At 40.7% G+C, this 21,323-nt stretch overlaps 1 protein-coding gene across 3 annotated transcripts in view; it reads left to right on the top strand.

Moving 5' to 3' along the window:
- Window positions 1-606: 606 nt before the first annotated feature.
- RBBP6 (RB binding protein 6, ubiquitin ligase) overlaps window positions 607-21,323 on the top strand; it is a 29,387-nt gene continuing 8,670 nt past the window's right edge. For all 3 annotated transcript variants that reach the window (XM_053366182.1, XM_053366181.1, XM_053366180.1), the window contains exons 1-11: window positions 607-1,305; window positions 6,209-6,308; window positions 9,526-9,562; window positions 14,231-14,275; window positions 16,576-16,664; window positions 16,791-16,887; window positions 17,456-17,595; window positions 18,252-18,424; window positions 19,396-19,499; window positions 19,817-20,136; window positions 21,167-21,266. In XM_053366182.1, coding sequence (XP_053222157.1) covers window positions 1,140-1,305; window positions 6,209-6,308; window positions 9,526-9,562; window positions 14,231-14,275; window positions 16,576-16,664; window positions 16,791-16,887; window positions 17,456-17,595; window positions 18,252-18,424; window positions 19,396-19,499; window positions 19,817-20,136; window positions 21,167-21,266 — 1,371 coding nt within the window. In that variant the 5' untranslated portion in view covers window positions 607-1,139. The remainder of the gene's footprint in view (window positions 1,306-6,208; window positions 6,309-9,525; window positions 9,563-14,230; window positions 14,276-16,575; window positions 16,665-16,790; window positions 16,888-17,455; window positions 17,596-18,251; window positions 18,425-19,395; window positions 19,500-19,816; window positions 20,137-21,166; window positions 21,267-21,323) is intronic.

The following is a 21,323-nucleotide window of genomic DNA, read 5'->3' as shown; positions in this document are numbered from 1 at the left end:
AAGCACCACTTTAGCTAACGGGGCCTCCTGCTGCCGCTGTGCAATTTCTGTTCTCATCCTGAAGCAAAGTTCTTAACCCGAGGTAATATTTCTGGGTTGGCGGAGTCTGTAACCAGAAGCATATGTAACCCGAGGTACCACTGTACTGTATCCTTGTGTGTATATTTCATATATTGGACTGATTTTTTTAAAAAAATAATATGTATATTCCATATATTAGACTTTTATATAAAATAAACAATGGACAGGGCGAAATTTAAATAGGTATCCTTGCAATATATCTCTGAAAGCTGCAAGAGGGCTGCGTGCCTCCAAGGCCAGCCCCCTCCTCCCCATCCACCATCTTCGGCTTCTCTCCTAGAAGGGCCCCCCGCCCTGGTGCCCTTGCTGCCTGCGCCTTTAAGAGGGAGGAGCTCCGGGGGATCACGCGGCTGAGAGGGGAAGGCTAGGAGGAGAAGGAGGCGGAGGGCTAAAGCCCGGAAAGCACCGCTCTCCTTCCTTCTTTGCCCTCGCTCCCTGCCTGCCACCCCCGCCCTTTTCCTTTGTCATAATGCGCTGGGTCACGTGAGGCCGAAGGTGGCGCACTATGACGCATGCGCAGACCAGTAACCCGGGAGGGGGGAGGGACCGCCTGCGCCTTGCGCTGCTGTTGTGCGTGGAGCGGCCGTTCCCTCCCTCCGCAGCCCCTGCGGTCGCTGGCCGGGAAACCCCATCGAGCGGAGGAGCGGTAGCGGCGTCGTGAGGGGAAGGAGTTGGAGGCCGAGGCCGAAGACGAAGGAGGAGGAGGAGAAGGAGAAAGAAAAGGAACGGAGGGAGACCGAGGAAGAGGAGGAAGGAAGGCGAGAAGAGGAGAAGAGAGGAGTTTTAGGAAACCGCCGCCGCCGCCATGATGGCGGCCTAGCCGGCCCAACGCAACGCCTGACGGGAGCCGCCGTTGCTGCCGTCGCGGAGGACCATGGCGGAACGAGGCGGCCTTTGAGGAGGAAGAAGCCTCCGCCTCACACGGGAGGACGCCCTTCGCGGCCCTTTTTCTCCCTCGAGGCATCCTTCCTTCCCCGCCCGCCGCCGCCGTAGTCTCGGCACCTGCCCATCCCCCACCCGCGTAGCGCCCCCCCCGTCCTTCCCTCCCCTCCACCGCCATGTCCTGCGTGCACTACAAGTTCTCCTCGAAGCTCAAGTATGACACGGTCACCTTCGATGGACTCCACATCTCGCTCTGCGACCTCAAGCGCCAGATCATGGGCCGCGAGAAGCTCAAGGCCGGCGACTGCGACCTCCAGATCACTAACGCTCAGACCAAAGAAGGTAGGAAGGACGACGACGACGGGCGGCTCTCGTGCTCTGTTTTCTCGTGTCGTCGTCGTTTGGCTTTCTTCTCTTCCTCCTCTCTTGTGGGGATACCACCACCATCCCTCACACACAGCGCGCGCACACCCACCCACCCGCGATCCAGGCCCCCCCCCCCCGGCAAGCGAAGAGGTTACCCACATGATGCGTACACACATACACAACAACATGGGTTTAAAAGGCACGTTTACACACACAGGGAGCAGAAATAATCCCGAGGGCTGGGAATTGTGGCCTTGTGAGGGGTGGAGATGTGCTTTAGATGTATGGATGGTGATGTATGCAGCCACAGTCTAAATCGGGGCAGGAGTGACAAACATCCTTGACTCAGGAAGCCCTTCCCTTATGAGGGTTGCTAGGCCGCATTTTCTCCAAAGGGCATGGGTCTTTATCTTCACATGCTTTCGCTTTGCTTTCTGCAGAGTCAGGCCACTGGGCCTCTTTAGCTCAGTATCATTGACACCTTTGGTCTTCAACTGGTGGGTTGGGACCCACTACTGGGTCATGGTCTGATCTAAGATGTTAAGTGTCAAGTGGGTTTCCCAATGCATATTTGAATTACAGGTGGGACTCAGGCCTGACAGTATTGAAGACTGCTGCCAGAGGCTCCTTATGATGTCAGGCTGGGGAAATTCCCAGCCTTACCAAAGATGCCAAAGCTTGAACCTGGGGTTTTCCACTTTGCAGGTTTTAAAATTGCTTAAGGGTTGTTATAAAATTTTAGGATGCACACACATATCAGACACACACTCCACAGAAAACCAATCCTTCACCCTTCAAAATTTAGGAAATATTTTCTGAGAAAATTGCCCATTATTTTAGCGCACAGAACAATCCCAGAAGCTATATTGGCTCTCCTAATATTAGAAGAGAAACCTTTCCCAATAGTTATTTCAGTTCCAAATCATTCAAATCCCATTTTAAGGGGGTATTTTGTGTATGAATAGGAAGTGACCTGGATTCAAGAACTAAAGTATTTACCATCTCAAAAGAATGGTCAGACTGCCCAGGTACAGTCATACCTGGGGTTGCGATCACTGCGGGTTGTGCGTTTTTGGGTTACGGATATGCTGAACCTGGAAGTACTAGAACGGGTTACTGTACTTCCGGGTTTCGGCGCATGTGCAGAAGCGCTAAGTCGCCTCCCTCACGGATCACGTTCATAACCTGAGGTTCCACTGTAATGCAATTAGTTAAAAGGTTATTAGGTATTCTGGCAGGCAGGAGAGGAGCCTCTCAGTTTTTTGTTATAGACTGCCTCCTTGTTCATGATGTTTTTAGGGTGGTCTTTGGCTAAGGGGTTGGGCAATGTGTAAAGTCTTTGAAGGGGCTTGCACATCTTTGTTCTGGATCTCTCACCTCCTTACAAGGAGGCAGTGGCTTTGTTATAACAGAAAAATAAAGATCTGCCTTGCTTTCACTGGATCCTGCCTCCATCCATCTCTGACCCATTATGGACTTAGGGAACTCAGAGTCTCTTGGTGAGTTGGGCAGCAAAAACTAACCCCCAATTCTACAACAGACTAAATACAAAGGGGAAAATATGAAGCAAATGCTCCACTGTTGAGCTAGGCAGTATTGGGAATTTGAACCTGGAACTCCTTAGTCTTTGTCCAGGACTCTTAGCCATCCCCAGCCTGATGTTTTAGAGAACAGCTCCCATCAGCCCTAACAAGCATAGGGTCAGAAACTATGGGAGTTGTTGTCGTAAAAATCTGGAGGGCTCACACCACTTTGTACACCTTTTCCGTTACTTACCTTCCTTTCATAGATTGGTGTGTGTATGGGTAGCCAGTGGTCAAGCTGTTGCCCTGTATGTGGTGAGATGAATTACTAAGGTGGTAGCATCTTTAGTCTTGTGATCTTCTAGGTCTCACCACCCCAGACCCAAGAGTATATGGCCGATAAAGAATGCAACTACTCATGTAAGCAATTTAAAGTTACATTATATAGCACTTTTGTGCCTGCAACACTATGTTACTTCAGTAGTCCTTACAGCAGCTTGAAGCACATGCTTCCCCAACACTTCCTAGTGTGCTAAAGGTAACAGTTGAATTGGGGAAACAGTTTAAAACTTGTTTCATCAGTGTTACTTAGTTTCCCATTCCAATACCAGACTGGTACACAACATCTTTACACTGCTTCCCTGAATATGTAATAAATACCTAGAAAAATATTCTGGTTTTTATATGATAAATAAGTAGAGAGCTTGGCTTGTATCTGGTCATAGTTGAATCCATCAGAAGTTGTTGAATCCATTAACAAGGCCCCTCAGGTTTTTTGTTTTGTTTTGACTGCAAGTGAGGCTCAGGTGGCCTGATTAGCTGGTGTCTGTCTGTAGCAGCAGTCAGCAGCAGATGCGTCAGAGGAAGTGCGTGGTAAACAGTTGTTGGCATGAGCCATTCCAAGCCACTCACTCCCAGTTTCCAGCAGCTCCAAGATTCCACATACTGTTTAAGCAGTTACATCATGGCTAATAGCCACTGGTGGCCTACTTACCTCTCAATTAGTTAAAATCTTATTATCCTTGTTGCCTGATGGTGTGGCATATGGTGTTATGTCAAAACATACATACTGAATTTGTGTATGAATAGAGCTGCTTGAGTAGATTTACGATCTCCTGATTTCACCATTGGTACAGTATAGGGACACTGTAAGAGCCTAGGATGAGGAGGGGTGCTTTATAACAGTTATGTCAGGAATAGGGAACTTGTGTTCTCCAGGTATTGTTGGCCTCCCAGCTCCCATGAGTTCCAACCAGCATAGTCAGGGGTGACTGGAAATCTAGTCCTCCCACATCTGGAGGAAACAGGTTCCTTATCTTTGGCTTATGACAGCCTAGGGTGAATACACGGGATACGATTAGTTTCCTGGTTGGTGGTAGGCCTGGTGGACAGTGACTTTGATAATGTCAACACTCATCTCAGTAACCTCCTTGGCATGCTAAAAAGTGGGCCAAGACTGTCTTTATGTGAATTTTTTGGAAAGTACAAGTCATGTTGGATATGTGCATTTTAAACATTGTGCTTGTTACCACAAATCACAGCAAACAAAGCAGACTTCAGACTGCCACAAAAGCCTCTCATATGTACAAGACTTGTATGGAAGAGAGAATGTTTGTCCTGCATGTATGTGCATTGTGTGTCTAAGGCAAGTCCCCGAGGTTGTCATGTGCAGGCAAAAAGCTCCAGACTAACTGCTCACTGAAAATGTCATGCACCCCACTGAGAGAGTTCACTGTAAATGTAGATTAGATGTGTCAGGACTGAATTAGGCGATTGGATTAAGGTTTATTAGGCAGCAAGGTTATAGTAGTTCATCTAGTAAGGCACCCCAGACAGGTATCCTGGGGGAAATAGGCTGTGTCACATTTACCCTCACACTCCTTGTTTTTCTCCCCCTCCCCCCACAAAGTATGTGTACCATTACGCAAGTTTTGTGTTAATTCCTGGAAAGTGTGCATAATTCCAGCAGAATTGCTGTAGAAAGACTGTTTGGGACAATAAGTTGAAAATAAGTTGAAAAGTGAACTATGGCAAGTTCTTTGTGTGAACACAAGCCATTTATTTCCTCAAGAGAATTGTACAGTGAATTCCTTAATTAATTTTCATGTCAGCTAGTTAAATTTTTATGACAATAGCTGTTTCAGTTGCTGAACTATTTGGAGTTTTAAAAAAACAGCCACCAGGTCCCTGGGAAATTCAGTCGTGTGTTACGCTTGCCATTTTTATGCTCTTGTCCAGGGAAAATCAGAGACATCTTCACCAAACACACTGTTAGCTTATTATGCCCATGCATATATGATGTGTGTTAAAACATCCACATTGGCACAATGATATTAGCAGCTCCAGGCTGGTGGGGGGTAGTTAGTTGTAAGCACCAATCCTAACTAAGGAGCCATGTGTTAATCATTTTATAACTGGGTGCTTTTTAAAGAAATAGGGGTATGATTACAATGTATGGTGTTGAGTGGCTTAAATATTTTGGGTGGAATCCAACTAACTCCCTCTCTGATTAAACCCATTGGAATTGCTGGATCTAAGATAGCTGTGTTCATTCATTTCAGTGAATCTACTCCAACTATAACTGTTATTAGATAAACCTTTTATAATAGGGGGGAGATCCATGTATTCCAAATACTAAACTTGTGGTTTGTACATTTACACATCCTGTTCTTTGCAACCTTTCACAAGGACAAGCTAACATTTTGGTTATGTGATTTTGGCAAAAAGGGGTAGAACATTTTTCAGTATTCCCAAAAGGGTGAGTCCAGTGAAATTGCCACCTCAGATCATTGTGCCATACCTGCTTTCTTGGGAACACTTTGCAAACTAGACTACAAATTCATAGACTTAGGTTGCAGTCATATATACCCTTATCTGATAAACTCAGTAGGGTTTACTTTTGAGTATACATGTATAGGGTTGCAGACCGAGTGTGCATTCCCAATGCAGTGTGAAGTTCCAGACCACTCTGTACATAAGTTTATCTTTTGCTTTAAATATCTCCCTATGAAATCCTTGTTCTAGAGTGCACTCTTAATTGGCAGGGTCCATTTAGCATTTTAAAACTATCCCAAAGATTATAAATATGGTCCTATCATACTGTGCTTTTAGCCAGTGTCCTAATAAATTACATTTTCATTAGTATACATTCTACTGGTCTTGGGTATATTAAGGAAAGTGGTCCAAGTTCCACCAAATGCTACTTCAGTAATTGTGGGATAAGTATTAATGATCCCAAATGGTTACAATTGCTGAAAAGTCCCAGGGTTTTGTGGCCTATTTTGAGAAAATTCCACATTGGTTTTCTTTTTTTGTATTCTGAACCAAGCATACATGTTTTTTCTCTCCTTTCCTAGAATATACTGATGATAATGCCCTGATTCCCAAGAACTCATCTGTTATTGTCAGAAGAATTCCTATTGGTGGAGTAAAATGTACAAGCAAAACTTATGTCATGTAAGTGTCTGTTTTTCTGTTCCAAGTACTAAAATAAACATATGGGTTCTAACTAACATGTAGAAGCTTAGTGATGCAAGAAACATAGTTTAATTTATTTCTGCTACATGAAAAACATGCATGCAAATTCATTTTGTCATATTTGACCATGCCAGCATATGTAAGTTGCACATTTCCATTTCAGTCTATGGCAGTTACATTCCTATTTATTCTCCTGATGAAGTTACACTTTCTAACAGAAGTTACAGGGAGAGCAGTTTTCTACTTGCTAGTTTGCTGGGGATTTCCATCAGAATCCTCTCCCCCACCCACTCAGTCTTGAGTTTCATGTGAGTGGATTAGGCACCTCCAGCTTCTAGTTTGTAATAAGTTATGTGTTTTGATATGTTTGGTGAGATTGGGACAATAAAGTCAAAAAGGTTATTTTGTTTACTGAATAATACTTTAAAATTATACTGTGCCCTTTCTGGTAGTCCTTTGAAAATGAAGAATCGGAGTTGGAATGGACCCCTGAGGGTCATACATGAAGTCCAACCCCCTACAATTTGGCATCACAGCTATCCAACTTTAAAAACCTCCAATAGGAAGTCTACCACCTTCCAAGGGTGTCTGTTCCACTGTTAAACACCTCTTACCATCAGAAATTTTTTTCCTAATGTTGAGTGGGAATCTCCGTTTTTGTCATTTGAATCCATTGGTTAGGATCCTCCACTCTGGAGCAGCAGAAAACAAACTTGCTCCATCTTCCTTGTGGCAACTCTTCAACTATTTGAAAATGGCTATCCTGTCACCTGTTTCTTCTCCAGGCTAAACATCCCTAACTCCTTCAACAGTTGTTCATAAGGCCTGGTTTCCAGACCCTTGATCATCTAGGTCTCCCTCCTCTGCACACGTTTCAGCTGACCAACTTAAATGGTGGTGCCCAAGAATTAGTCCTACATCTATTCTTGTTTAAATTTTTACATTCTTTTACTTAGAGACACTTGAAGTAGATTATTCCTCTCCAGTGAATAGACTTGTGTTCCTGCAGTTTTGGAATTTGGAAAATAAACTTGACTGAAATCCTGAGTGTGGGGCTGATCCTTGAAGTTCAGGTTGGCAATAGGGCCAATTCTGAACATCTCCTGGAGATAGAATATTTTATGTTTGGATTGACTTTGGGATGATCAGACAATGTTGAGCTTAATGGTGAAAACAAATTTCTATGGTATGTAGAGGCAGGATGAGGAGAGAAACTCTTGGGACTGGTTTTCCATTATAGGAGTTTGGGCTTGTCTACGGATTGCTTAATGAGATCTGCATTCTACATGTGGGTAGGAGTTCCTGGGCACAGGACTCATGCATATTGCCTTTTGGGGAGGAATTGGGTGGAAGCAAGCAAGAGCAGTGGATGCTGGGCAGGGCAAGATTCTGGTGGATTGTGCTTCTGAAGATCATGTTTTGAATATTTTAAGCAGATACTGTTCTAGTCCTCTTGTGCATTTGTCATAGCATGGGGTAGTTCATGATATCACCTCTCAGCCATCAATAGCATAACATGTGAATGGTGTGTTTGTGTGGGGGGGGGGAGAATAAGAAAGAGGGAATCATAGAATTGTAGAGTTGGAAGGATGATCTAGTCCAACCCCCTGTGATACAGGAATATGCAACTGCCCCATACAAGGATCAAACCTGCAATCTTGGAGTTATCAGCACCACACTTTAACCAACTGAGCTGGTCTTAGGTTTGATACTTGGTAACTGGATGGCACCCTTCCACATAGCTGACATAGGTATGATGGGTTAGCACTAAAGCATAATGTGCTCTGGAGTGAACATTGACTTGTTCCTTTAAAGTCAAGTGAATACAGAGCACATTTGCCTATGTTTGCAAAAGCTGCTTATGGTAAAGATGTACATTTGTAGGGTAAAATGTATTGAAAACATATCCTCAGGAACTCTTGAGAGTAATTTTTGCTGCCTGCTGAGGCCAGGTCTGGTGTCTACTCCATCCCACCTGCCAGGCCAACACTAAAATGTCTTGCTGCACCATTCAGGCACTTAATGCCTGTCTTCATGTATTCTTCCCACCACAATGCTTGCTTAAGCGGCCTGCTTCCTCCTCCTACAGAAAAATACTATTCCTGGTGCAAGGACCAGTTTTCTGCTTAGAGTTCCATTCCTTGGTATCTGTCCACCCACCCCTCACACACACACCATGGAACATGCTCGTTGAGTGTGCAGTACTATCCCCTCACCCCATGTGTAGTTTTAACTTAATGTGTTCCTGTGGCCTTCGCTTTGTACCACCAGAGACCATGGTTAGGATTAGTTCTTTCCTCAGTAATAAACATGACAGACATCAACCTCAAAAATGAGACAACAAAATAGCAGGATTCAGATAATTTTTTATTTTTAAATACAAAATAGCTTTTATCTTGGGTTACTTGCTGCTTACATTTAAACTGTTTTCAGTGACAAATATGTAAGGCATGTGGTATAAGGCCCTATTCAGACATTGGCTTTGGACTTGCATGCACTCACTCCTTAACAATTGTGAGGAGATCAGTAACTTTTAAGCAATGTGTGGTTCTCTGTAACATCCAGTCTGTGGTTACTTAAACAACTTAACGAGAAGAAGCTAGCAGTTTCAAATCCTGCCTTGTTATCACAAACCTTAGTTTAAACACAGTTCGCCAAAGTTAAGATTTAATGGGCAGTTGTGCTTTGTATAAAAGCAGGTGCTTCTGCTCACCCACAGCCATTAAAGAAGCGGAGGGGTCACCATATCTTATGCACATAGCAGAAAACCATGGTTTCCCATTACATCTGAATCAAGCTTAAGTGTGTTCATTACATGATGGCTGTTGTGCGGGAGATGCAGTTGGTTAATACTGTTCTATAAACAGTTCTCTCTGGGCCAAGTTAGCTTCCTTGTTCACAGTTTGGGGATTTGGACTTTGTATAACTTTGTGCAGCTTCTGTTTCTCATGAAATGGGTAAAAGTTGTAAGTCTAGTAATAATAATAATAATAATAATAATAATAATAATTTATTTATACCCCGCCCATCTGGCTGGGTTTACCCAGCCACTCTGAGCAGCTTCCAACAAAATATTAAAATACAGTGGTCTGTTAAACATTAAAAGCTTCCCTAAACAGGCATATGGTTTGTATCTAAGGTGGCAGTTTCCTCTGTCATTGCTGTTTTTCTGACATTCTCTATTTTCTCTTTTTAGAAGTCGAACTGATCCAGTGAGTGGAACTTCAAAAGCAGTATGTAAAAACACAATATCACACTTTTTTCCTTCTACACACTTAATGTTTTTAAAGTAATGTAGCAATAAAATACTTTTCTAAATATTAATTTACATTGATTTCTCACAGAGAACCATTTATATTGTAAATACAATGTATTTTGAATCAGTATAGCAAAATTAAGCAATGCAGATCATTTTAATGTGAATATTGACACTTGTGCAAAGTGACGCACTGTATTGCATATTGAATGCAAGATTATTTCCTGTATGACTATGAGTTGTACAGATACTGTATGATCATTTATAGATCATGTAAGATAAGGGTTTCACTGCTAAACGTGATTACCTTGTTCAACATCTGTGTGTCTCTAGTTAGTAGCTATATGTTTGTATAGGTTGTTGTGTGCCTTTTTGTTTTCTTGAAATAAAAACATTTGGAGTGTATCTTTTTTTTTGCTACTATTGCATTGTATCACCTAGGCTTTGTTCTAAGTATTTCCCTTTATGGTTTTTGAAAACGTCAAAAACCACATTAGTGTTGTTGTTTTTTTCCTTTTAACTTGGGGTTCAGGCACATGTTGAAACATCAAGAGCAGTTTTATGCAGCTATAAATGTACCCTGTCATACACAGTCTTTGCACACGACTTCCAATAGCAATAATAATTTTTTAAAAAACCATCTAGAACTGGTATCCTGAACTTGCTTCCATTTTTTTGTGAGCAAGCACATAATTTAAATTTGTCACAGTAGTCAACATACAGGAAACATATTTTGGCATAACAACCCAGCTACAAGTCCTGCTACCTTTTTAAGAAACCTTCCCAGTTGAGGATAACTTGCCTTGCTTCTTTCCTCTTCACCAGACAAATTCCCTAATGTTATTTTATATTAGATAAACTCTTAAATTGAATACTCTAGTAAATCCTTCTGTAGCATACCATTGTTTGTGTATGATAACATTGGCAGCATTTTTGTTTGATTCTGGTGTATTAATTTTAGCCAGTACTAACACATATTCTGTTCAGTATGGTTTTGCTTAATTTAAGATACTGCAAACCTAGTTCTAATTATTTTTCAGCTTGGCATATCTTAAGTGTACTTGTTTAAGTGTAGCTGGCTTTCTTTTTAGAAGAACGAAACCCAAAAAGTTATTTTGTGGATTTACTGGTCTTGGTGGCCAGTGAGAATATTGATGAAATAATGGTTAACTAGAAATGTTTGGTCTTTGTGTAGCCTTTCAAAATGTTAAACCATAGGCTGCATTTGACAACTCGTCATACATGTTTTAAAACTGCTTCCCATTTATAGTGACCCAATGACTGCTGTAATACATAATATAGTGGATTTGTGTAAGCTACACTTACCTAATTCTTTTTTCATGAGCAGTCCTTTTCTTTGCTAGTATGTATATAAACACGACTATATGTTCGTAAATAAAGTTCAACATTCATTTAGAATATTGTGTTCCCTGGCATGTCTATTATACATCTGGGTAGTTCTTGTAGTTTGATCAAATGTTTTTTAAATGTGTTTTTTTAAAGCAGGCTTGCAAACAGGCCCACAGAATTTACTAGCCTACAAACTTTTATCCACATTGTAACTTATTTGCGTTCTAAAGTGGGGGTGATGGGTGTATACTTTTTAAAGCTTCCCTGTCGTAAGTACCTGGAGGTGATTACTACTTCCTGGCCTAGAGGGTGGCTGTTTAAAGCCTGCTTTAAAGCTAAGGCGGAACTCTTAGTTCCTTTACATAATTCATCTGCTATGCTGTCTTGCCCAGATGTCAACTGAGAATTCAAAAGAAAATTCTTTTTGGAAATAGGTCTTTCCAATTCTGTGTGAAGTGTTCAGTGCTCTGGGAAACTTGGTCTAGATGGTGGGGAGGAGACTTCAGTGCTTCCATGTGATATATTACAAAGCGAAAAACTCTGTAGGCTGAAGATGAGGCTTGGCACTGGGCTGAGAGTAGTATAGAGTGCAGGTTTCTGTAGTCTAAAAAAGTCACCATGTTCTGAATTGTCAAGAATTCCTCAAAGTAGTACTTCTTTGATTGTTGTCTTAGTATCCAAAAAGTATAGCATCTTTTTGGGTAGGCTTTCTGCATCTAATATAGACTGCTAATGTTCTTGATAAGGCCTCCACAAGTCAGGTTTCCTAAGAAGGCAAGGTGTCCCACACACAGATTCCCTCTCCTGTGCTGCAAATAACTTGGGATCTAGGAAGTTGTGAACTCAATCATGTACAGGGCTGGATCTAACATGATCCTTAGTGCCATGGCTCTGGGGTTTTCTTAGCTCTTTGTGGCACTCTGAGTTCATTGTAGGGCATGGGTTTGACTGGGTGTGAAATGTGAATCAGCTGTTTGTGGCCATGCAAAGGAATGGAAATCAGGGGACTGACAGAAATCTCAACTGGAATTGATGACTTTTAAGAGCAAAGAATTTAGCATTAAAGGAATAAGAGCAGCCAGAGGACTTCCAACTACTAGGAGACCCAAAATTCACTTGCTTGTGGTATTTTAGAGTCCAGGATGCAGTGTGTTCCCTTGTCCCTATTCTCTTAAGCAATGCTTTGCTTGTAATCTGTTCAGTGCTTTCCACGGGAAATATTACCTCTGTGCCCATGTTCCATAACTTGCTTCATATGGCTGCAGCTGCTTACAGTAAATAACACTTGATGAGCTGTTAAGCTCTTCAGTTTACCTGCTCAGCCTGTTACCACACACAAAAATAACTGCCATGATACAGGTTATGAACTCAGTTTCTTGAAAAGGCTGCCTTTAGAAAGCTGTGTTTGAGTATACTGCTTTAATTAAATTGCTGCATAGTTCAAGCTACAAAAAATGTTAGTAGTCAGATAGCTCTGATTGTGATTGGTGGGACATTATGGAGGTGAGGTCATTTCAAATAACTCTGTGTTGGCTGAGGCTGGCCACCCAGCTTTAGGAATGGTGACCAGGATTCACTCTTAATGATGTCCCAAGTGTCGTGCTGGTGGGTTTGAATGGCAGCTATTCACTTGAGCAGGAGAAAGTAAAGGGGTACCCTCATAACTTTGGGCAAAGTGTGAAACCTATTAACTCGAGCATGTTCACCCATCCTGCCAAACAGAGTCCTGCAGAACTCCATAGAGGCAAGCTTAATTCTTTTTCAGGGTTAGCTTCTATGTGCCTAACCCCATGTTTCACTGTCCCCCTTTTAGGCAGACATTATTGTAACACAAGTCACAAACACCTGAAATGTTGGGAGTTAGAAGGGAAATGTGTGATTTATTATCTTAACATAAATCCATTTTTCTTCTTCAGCAACTTTTTGCATTACACTTGAAGACCATAAAACAATGCTAGTGTTTTACGATGTTATATTTCTGATTGCTTTAACTTCAGAGCTACCTGTAGGCACTACTTAAAATGTGTCTTAAAACTTAACGTTGAATGTTGTATCCTAGGATTAGCCTCTCAAAAATGTGGCTTTATTTACTTGGCGCCAGGCATGTAAGCGCTTGAGACCCAATCCTGGTACCGTCAAGCAAGATACCACCATGAGAAGCAATACATGTTTTCATTGAAATTGTTTTCTAAAGTAGTAGCTAGAGTCCTATTCCTTATGTCACAAGAAGGGCTATCTTATCTCATTACTGTATTTCTGGTATTGAATGCCGCCTTATTCCAAAGTTAGTTCGAATCCAGCCTTGGCCAACCTGTTGGACTCTGGATGTTTTGGACCACAACTCCCATCAGCCCTTGCATGCACAAGTCTTTAGGATGCTGAGGCTGATGCACACCAAAGCATCTGGAGTGCACCAGGTTAGTGAAGGCTACTGCTCTACAGTAAATGAAAGAAAGTTGATCTACACAATCTGGTTTAACACTCATGGCACCTCCAACAAAATAAAATCTTTTGCTTTAGGGGGTTTCAGTTCATTTTCTGAACAGCATCTGAGGTCTGATTTCTTGCTATATTATGCCATTTCTCTTAAATGGACAGTAGCTGTAGTTTAGCCCAGTGCTAGAAATCAAGTTCCTGAACTGATCCCTGGACTTCGAAAAATATTTGCCATTACTGATTTAGATATTACAAACAAAATTCTTTAAATGTTACCTCTTTATTTCAATAGTTTCCATTAAAATGTAATTTGAGAATCACATAAATATTTTAAGCACTTAATTCCAACACTTTTCCTGCCACAGAGCATTTAATTAGTACCCTGTTGCTATCGACATTGGCTTTTTTGAGATAAGCATTAACAAGTTTCCAGAGGCTTGAAATCTGCTAAAAAAATTTTTTTTTAATATAGGAAAATATTTGGCTATTTTGTGTGACTGCTTTGTGGAACCTACTACAGCATGCTATTACATGCAGAATGAAGATTTTTAACTATTGAAAAAGCAATTTATTTTTATTGTGAAAAAATGTAGGCTTGTTTATGTTGATCTCTGAACATAAGCCTAATGAGTTGATTCCATTGAGTGAGTGCAGCATTAGTTGCTCTCCTGTGAAACTGAATATTATGTATACCTGACTGCACAAACTGTACAGACAATGATATGTTTTGGCCAAAGGCTTCATTACTTTGAAAAAATGCCTCTCTGTAGGACTAGATCTTAATAACACAGTAGAGGCTAAATATTTTGCTTCATTTTGATTGTGGAACTTGAATGTGTGTTTAATTTTTTATGAACAGATTGATGACTCTTCTGCATCTATTTCTCTGGCCCAGCTTACAAAGGTATATATACATATATTCTTGTCAAATATAGCCAAATAAATTGTTGCTTGCTTGGTATTTTCAATGTTTTTATGCTGTGATCCTTATCTGGTTAATTTCTGTTACTGGTGCAAAGCATTTTTAGTAAAAATTACCGAGCCTAAACATTGAAAATGTGTGTATATTTATTGATAACTATCCTGTAAAGAGTAGTTCCCAGTATGGGAAGATAGAAGGGGAGTCCCTTATCAGCCTCAACATAATGTTGCCGTTTTACTCATCTTCAAGACACAAAGAAGAAGCACCTCCGAAGCTGTTTTATCGTTTCTTTCATACGTTCCATTAATTTTGCATTGGAAAAATAGCACAAAGAAGAATTTTAATACTTTGGCTATTTATGGACTCCTAGGATTTCTCGGTGTGACAGCCAAAATAGAAGTATTTCCCTATCACATGGACACTTTACATGATAATTTTGGGATTCTGCATTCAAAGCCAGTGATAGTGCAATAATTTGCATAAAATTTGATAAAAGTTGTACACTTGTAGTGTATGCAGTGGGCAGCAGCTATGCAACTAATTTGTTTGAACACAGACTGCGTAAATGTAACTGTTTATAGGAATATACCAATGTGTATGTGTGGCATATTAGCAAATGTGACCTTCTGAAACTGTTGTATCTGCTTTGTTTTGCTATGAAACTGCTTGCATTTTCTGCTCAATAATGTGTAACTTTGTCTGGGAAAGCACTAGTGATAACGCTCATCAAGTAAATTAGCTGCTCTTTAAAATTCCTATTAAGCAGTGTTACCTAATACATTTGTGTTCCCTTTGTGAATAAAGACTGAAGTTATGTGTTTCCAAGAAAAACTTTATCTAGTAAAGTTGGGAAACTCTGAAGTGCATTTGCAAATACAAAATTTAAGTCAAGCAAGGTAGCTTTAGTTTGGTTTCCATTAGTGCTGTCCTTAAATTTGTCCTCAGTTCTGTAAGCTCATGTCAAGTTCTATTTTTATTGAGGTGTGAAAAAATGTCCAAGAGGTATACAAGTTACGGAGAACTTAAGTATTTCTGACTATTTTGTAATATAAAGTAGTTGAAAACTGTTACTTGCTTTAAAACCTCTTCAATGCACAGAGTCTTTGCATAGAGGAAATGTGTTTAACAGTTTTCTGTTTTATTCCTATTATGTATTAAATGCCATATTTGAATTTTGGTCTATTCCTACTAATGTTTTGTGCTATTGGATGTGTTCTGTAAAACTGTTTGGGTTCAAACAAATTAGCTCAGTATTTGTAAAATAGTCTTCTGTAAATGTGAACAATTTAATAGTTGTTAATCTGGAATGTTAAGAAAAAATATGTATTTTAATCAACTGTTTAATAAAATGTTGAAACTAGCTGGTTGCTTTTGTGGGTGAATGTATAAAGTATGTGTGGCTGATCTGAATGTTAAGTGATTGAATATCTGAACAGTTAGTAAACCAGTCCCTTAGACCCTGCTTGTATCTGTTTATAGAGTGTAATGAACCATCCTAACAGGTACCAAGTTTCTGGAAACATTAGCTCAATAAGGGAGCCTCACATTTAGGGCTTGCACCTTAAGGGTAGTGTCATCTTGAAAGTTGTGTTTCCAAAACATTTTGTGCTGTGTTTAATTCCAGTTGGGAAAAATTATTTTGTCTGATTTTTTTTTGTGCATTGGTGCAATGCAGTTTTTTTGATACATTCAGTTGCACTCAGGCATTTTCCTTTTAAAGACATCTGAAAGGGAATAACAAGCCCATTCCCCAAGTTTTTAAAGGTGGTCTAGCTGGGCTTCTGAACCCTCAGTTTTCAGGATGACATTGTCCTTTTAAATATTTTAAGCATAATGCATAGCATTATATAGCAAATTGAGGCAGTAGTGAACAGCATCACTTTACAAAAGGAAACAGCTCAATGCCTTTTATCTTGTAAGTATTACAGAAGGCATCTTTCAGAACACTTAACTCCAGACCATTTAAATTTATCACGGCAAACTGGAGCAGTTACACAAGCCATTACATAAGATACAAACTGCACCTAAGGTTTAGTTAGAATGCCCCAGCGGGGTTTTTTATCTTTTCATTTTAGGTTAGCAAGTACACAAACATCATGTAACGGCATAAGGACTCCCTGGAACATCTTCAAGACAATCTGATATTAAAGAGCTGTTTTTGAGGCAACTTTCAGTTAGCTTTGTGCTGCTCTTTACAGGATTGGATGAGTGGTGTTTGTCTTTGACTGGATGGACTTAAATGTGTTTCTAATGTGTGTGTCAAATGATTACCTATTGAACAGACCGCCAATCTGGCTGAAGCCAATGCTTCCGAAGAAGATAAAATTAAAGCTATGATGTCACAGTCTGGCCACGAATATGATCCAATCAAGTAAGTCTTCAGCATGCCACAAACCAATTTTTTAAAAAAGCTAACTTTGGAAAAATTTACAGATTTACTATCTTCTTAATTAAAGCAAAACAGCAAAGAAACACTTCTCTTCTTACACCTTTTTAGTTACATGAAGAAACCCCTGGGTCCGCCTCCGCCAACATACACTTGCTTTCGTTGTGGAAAAGCTGGCCATTACATAAAGAACTGCCCGACCAATGGGGTAAGGGACAGTGGAATGGAAGTTTTGATTAGTGTTAACTTGTTTATCTTTATTTTTATAGACCTCCATAAAACCTGTAGCAAGAAAATTAAAGTTTTATTCCTTGGTTTATTGTATATGGGGGAGTGTAATATCCTGTTAAGTCCTTCTTTCTCTCCACTTTCAGATTGTGTCTGTCTCTTCAATGATCCATTTGGTAGTGCCACCTTGTATTTGTATCACTGACTCCAGTAATGCAAGATCAGTGGGGTTGAGGGAGGGCTACCTGTCATGGATTATTATTGCAGGGCACTGCTCACTATGAAAAGTAGTTTCTTAATGATAGCTTACAGTAAACATTCTAAGAGCAGTAGACAAATTTGTTCAATTCTTTCATGCTTCAAATGGGATGTGACTGACTTAAATAGCATCCTTGGTGAAGCTGCAAAGTTCATGTCATGTGCCTGAACAATGTTGTTTCAACACAAGCCAAGAAGCTTGTGTTGGGCAGGGGTTCTGTTTGGAGAAGCTGCTGAATCTTTCCCTTAGAGCTTAGAGAGATCTCTTGTGTTTTTTACCCCTTCGATAGGACAAAAACTTCGAGTCTGTTCCCAGGATTAAAAAGAGCACAGGAATTCCCCGAAGTTTCATGATGGAGGTGCAGGACCCTAATACCAAGGGTGCCATGCTCACAAACACAGGGAAATATGCCATCCCGACTATTGATGCGTAAGTATGCAGGTCTTTAGAACCTTTAGAACAGAAATGTTGTCTCTAACGTTCAATATTCCTAGCTAGAGCTTTGCAACTAGGGAATCTTATTTATTGTAAGCAGCATATTTGTAAAAAACAATCAAAATAAAAATGTCATAATAAGAAATAATTGTGAATGTTTGTGACAGTTCATTTATGGCATCAGACAATGTCTTCAGCATCAGACAAAAACATTGCTTTTCAAAAACACCTCCAGAAACACCTGGTTTTACCATTTTGCTGCTGCAGTAGAGGGAAAGCCTCCTGTTTATTGATTTCTCCTGGAACTATTCTCTTTGATAATTCTGGTTTGATTCTGTCCTCCAGTGTTTTGGTTTGAAATTGGAAACTGCTTGAGTTTATTGAATATAAGGCAGGATGTTGTTAGAATATAGTATTTATTTGACTAGGCCTGTGACTTGGGTCAAATCCACACCATAAACAGAACATTACTTCTATCCACAAACTGTAGCTTGTTAAGAGTGCTGGGAATTGTAGTGTTGAGTTCTTTGGGCAGAAAGGTGGGACACAAGTGGAATAAATAATAATAAATATTAAACACATATATTTAATGCTTAACATCATGTATTGTCTCACCTTTTTAAGACCAAGATGTGTGTCTGTGTTTTCAGTGCTGCTTATGCTATAGGAAAGAAAGAGAAGCCCCCTTTCCTGCCAGAGGAGCCATCGTCTTCCTCAGAAGAAGATGACCCTATTCCAGATGAGCTTTTGTGTCTGATTTGCAAAGATATAATGACTGATGCTGTGGTCATTCCCTGCTGTGGAAACAGCTACTGTGATGAATGTGAGTTCCATGAACTGGCTTGTGTGTCTGAATGTGATGGGAGAAGAGCAAGGCTGATTGGGTTTTCCCACCTCTAGCGTTACCTGAGAAGGAGAATAGAAGGGTTGCTTTTACGTTAAAGTGTTGGGTACTTACTTGCACCTGGACTGCTTCATTACTTTTTTTAAGAGGCAGGAACTGGACTGGGGTTTTTAAACCAAAATTTTTACTCTTCCTTTGACCCACAGAATTCTACTTTTTCCTTAAGTTCATTGGTGTTTTGGGTATATGATACACTCTAAGATATCAAAAGCCCATTCCACAGTAACTCAAAAGTGGCTTTTTTAGTGTAGTTGCACCTGTTCTATGAAACAACATCCCTCTTGAGATAAGACAAGAGCTGGCTATCTGCACTCTTTTGAAACAGTTGAAGACATTTTTGGTCTGCAAGGCTCTGCCATGGGTGCTTATTTTGTGTGGTTTTCAATTTCATCCACTATTATTTTCCGTAGATTATAGCTGTTTTGTACATCATCTTGATATACAAAAGAAGGCAATTAAAAATATTCATAATAAAAAAGCTGAAACTGTTGTCTTGCTTAAATTCTGACCTGGAATGCTTTATAAAGCAAGGACATTCCTTTTCAGGCATTGGAGTTTCCCTCTGCACCTCCATGCCTCTAGAAGGACAACCACCCACCCCCTTCTGGAGCAGCGGCTTTTCAGGAGGCATGTGGGACTGCAGTGGGTGTACAGCTTTGGGACATGCCCTTTGGATCCCAAAGTTGCTACTAGATTTCTGTACTGATATACTATTTTGTGGCCTTTGCAGTGTCCTTTTAGTTACAGCACATCCACATTTAGAAGTCTTCTGGCATTTGTTGTTGTTTGCAGTCTTAGTAGCTGTGCTAGTACATGTGTACCATTGAGCAGAGTGTGAAGATTTATATAACAGTTACACATTTCACATGGCATTGAAAAATCATTCACAGGTATCAGAACATCGCTGCTAGAATCGGAGGAACATACCTGCCCAAATTGTCATCAGACAGATGTTTCTCCTGATGCGTTAATTGCCAACAAATTTTTACGCCAGGTAACTTGAGATCTATCTGTATCCAGTTCTGCATGCCTGAGTGTACATCTCTTTCCCCCTTATTCTTACTGATCCACTGTGTTTGCCCGGATGAGAAGGGGTGGGAGTTAAGCTGGTTTGGTCCCTCTGTGACCTGCCACCCAAGAAATTGACCCACATGCTGTGTCCCTTCCTGCAGTAAAGGTATCCACAGCAAGATCTGATTTTTTATGACCTCACCAGGCCTGATAACAAGTAGCACAGATGTTTTGATGCAATTTTAGGGAAGCTTTGATATGCTTAATCATTTCTCTTGACTGGTGATTTTTCTTCTCTAGGCTGTAAATAACTTCAAAAACGAAACTGGCTACACAAAAAGACTTCGCAAACAGGCCCAGCCACCTAGACCGGTAGTTCAGCGGAATGTGCCTTCATTACAAAGGCCAACAGGTTCCAGGCAGCAGGATCCCCTCATAATTCCAGCCACTTCTGCTCCTCTTCATACACCTGCATCCCTCACCTTGTCATCAGCTCCTGGCCAATCAGTATCTTCAACAGCCTCGTTGTCAGTCAGCCATTCTGCCACCACATCTGCTAGTGAGGTCTCTGCACCAATGTCCCTGGCAATTCATGCTGACAAGCCAGAAGGACCTTTCCGGTAGGTCGATTTGCAGAAAGAGGCCACTAGATTGACAGCTTGGCTTCGCTTTTATACTGTCCTGGGCTCTGGTGGTGTTGTGTCTAACATTTGTATGCCTATCTCCCTGGAAGGATTGACTGCCAGTTCTTGAGTGTGTTTGTATGTCTTAGTAACTTTTCTAAAGCTGGCAGTGAGTTTTCAAGTTACATGGGGTTCTTAGAAATCAAATCCAAAGTAAGGTATTTCAAGCCCAATGCTTGCTTTTGGCCTGTTAAAATTGAGTGTTCTTATGAGAGGGAAATGATGCTTATATGTTTTAATGAGTTACTACATTGTTTTGAATTTCATTCAATCTCCAGGGATTGATTCATATTGCTATGCTTTTATCACATTTTGCCTTTTAAGATTTTAGGTTTGAAATCTTAAAAGACAAAGTGAGCTAGGTGAAGCTGTGAGAATATCCTAGTGAATTTCAAGAATTTCTCCTTTGGGTGCTGCAAGCATCCAAGAAAGCAATAATCACTCTTTATCTGTATTATTTGATTAAATTTCAAACTACAATGTTCTCATCGGCCGTCAGCTCAATTCAGATAGTCCTCAAGAGCCATGCCATGCTATAAATTGCCAATTTGGATATCACAGCAAACTGATTAACTTTAAACAGGAAATGGAGAATGGGAGGCAGGGCAGGAGGGACCTGGTGAATCCATAGCATGTCAGTTCTCCTGAAACCATGGCTTGGAAGGTTCTCCGGAGCCTATCCACACCACATGAGGCAGATTAACATCTCATTGAAAAACTTAGTCATAGCCCAGTTCCTTTCTGATATATGCACCTCAGTTTAACCGCAAAACACTCTCATAGAGAGGTTCTCCCAACCATTTAATTATGTGTGTTGATTTGTTTTGCCTGCCCTTCCCCACCTTTTTAAAGTATTGTGAATATGACTACCTCCAGGGTCTGCAGAATGACTTTGTAGCACCCAGTCTATCGTTTTCAGTCTCTTGCCTAGTAGTTCCTAACCTTGAATTTGCCTCTTTCACTGCAGTGAGGGCGATGGTATTGGACCAGCTGCTGCTATAGTGACTGCCTCAGAACACTCAAAGCCACCTTCCACACTGTCAATTAATACTGTGATGGAGGAGAAGGTAAGCTTTGTTTTGGAACTAAACTTGTTTGCACATTTTAGCAGCATCACAGTCTAA

This window comes from Podarcis raffonei, chromosome 14 (genome assembly GCF_027172205.1).
Source record: "Podarcis raffonei isolate rPodRaf1 chromosome 14, rPodRaf1.pri, whole genome shotgun sequence".
NCBI classification, from domain to species: Eukaryota; Metazoa; Chordata; class Lepidosauria; order Squamata; family Lacertidae; genus Podarcis; species Podarcis raffonei.
This window is presented reverse-complemented; position numbering and strand designations above follow the sequence as displayed.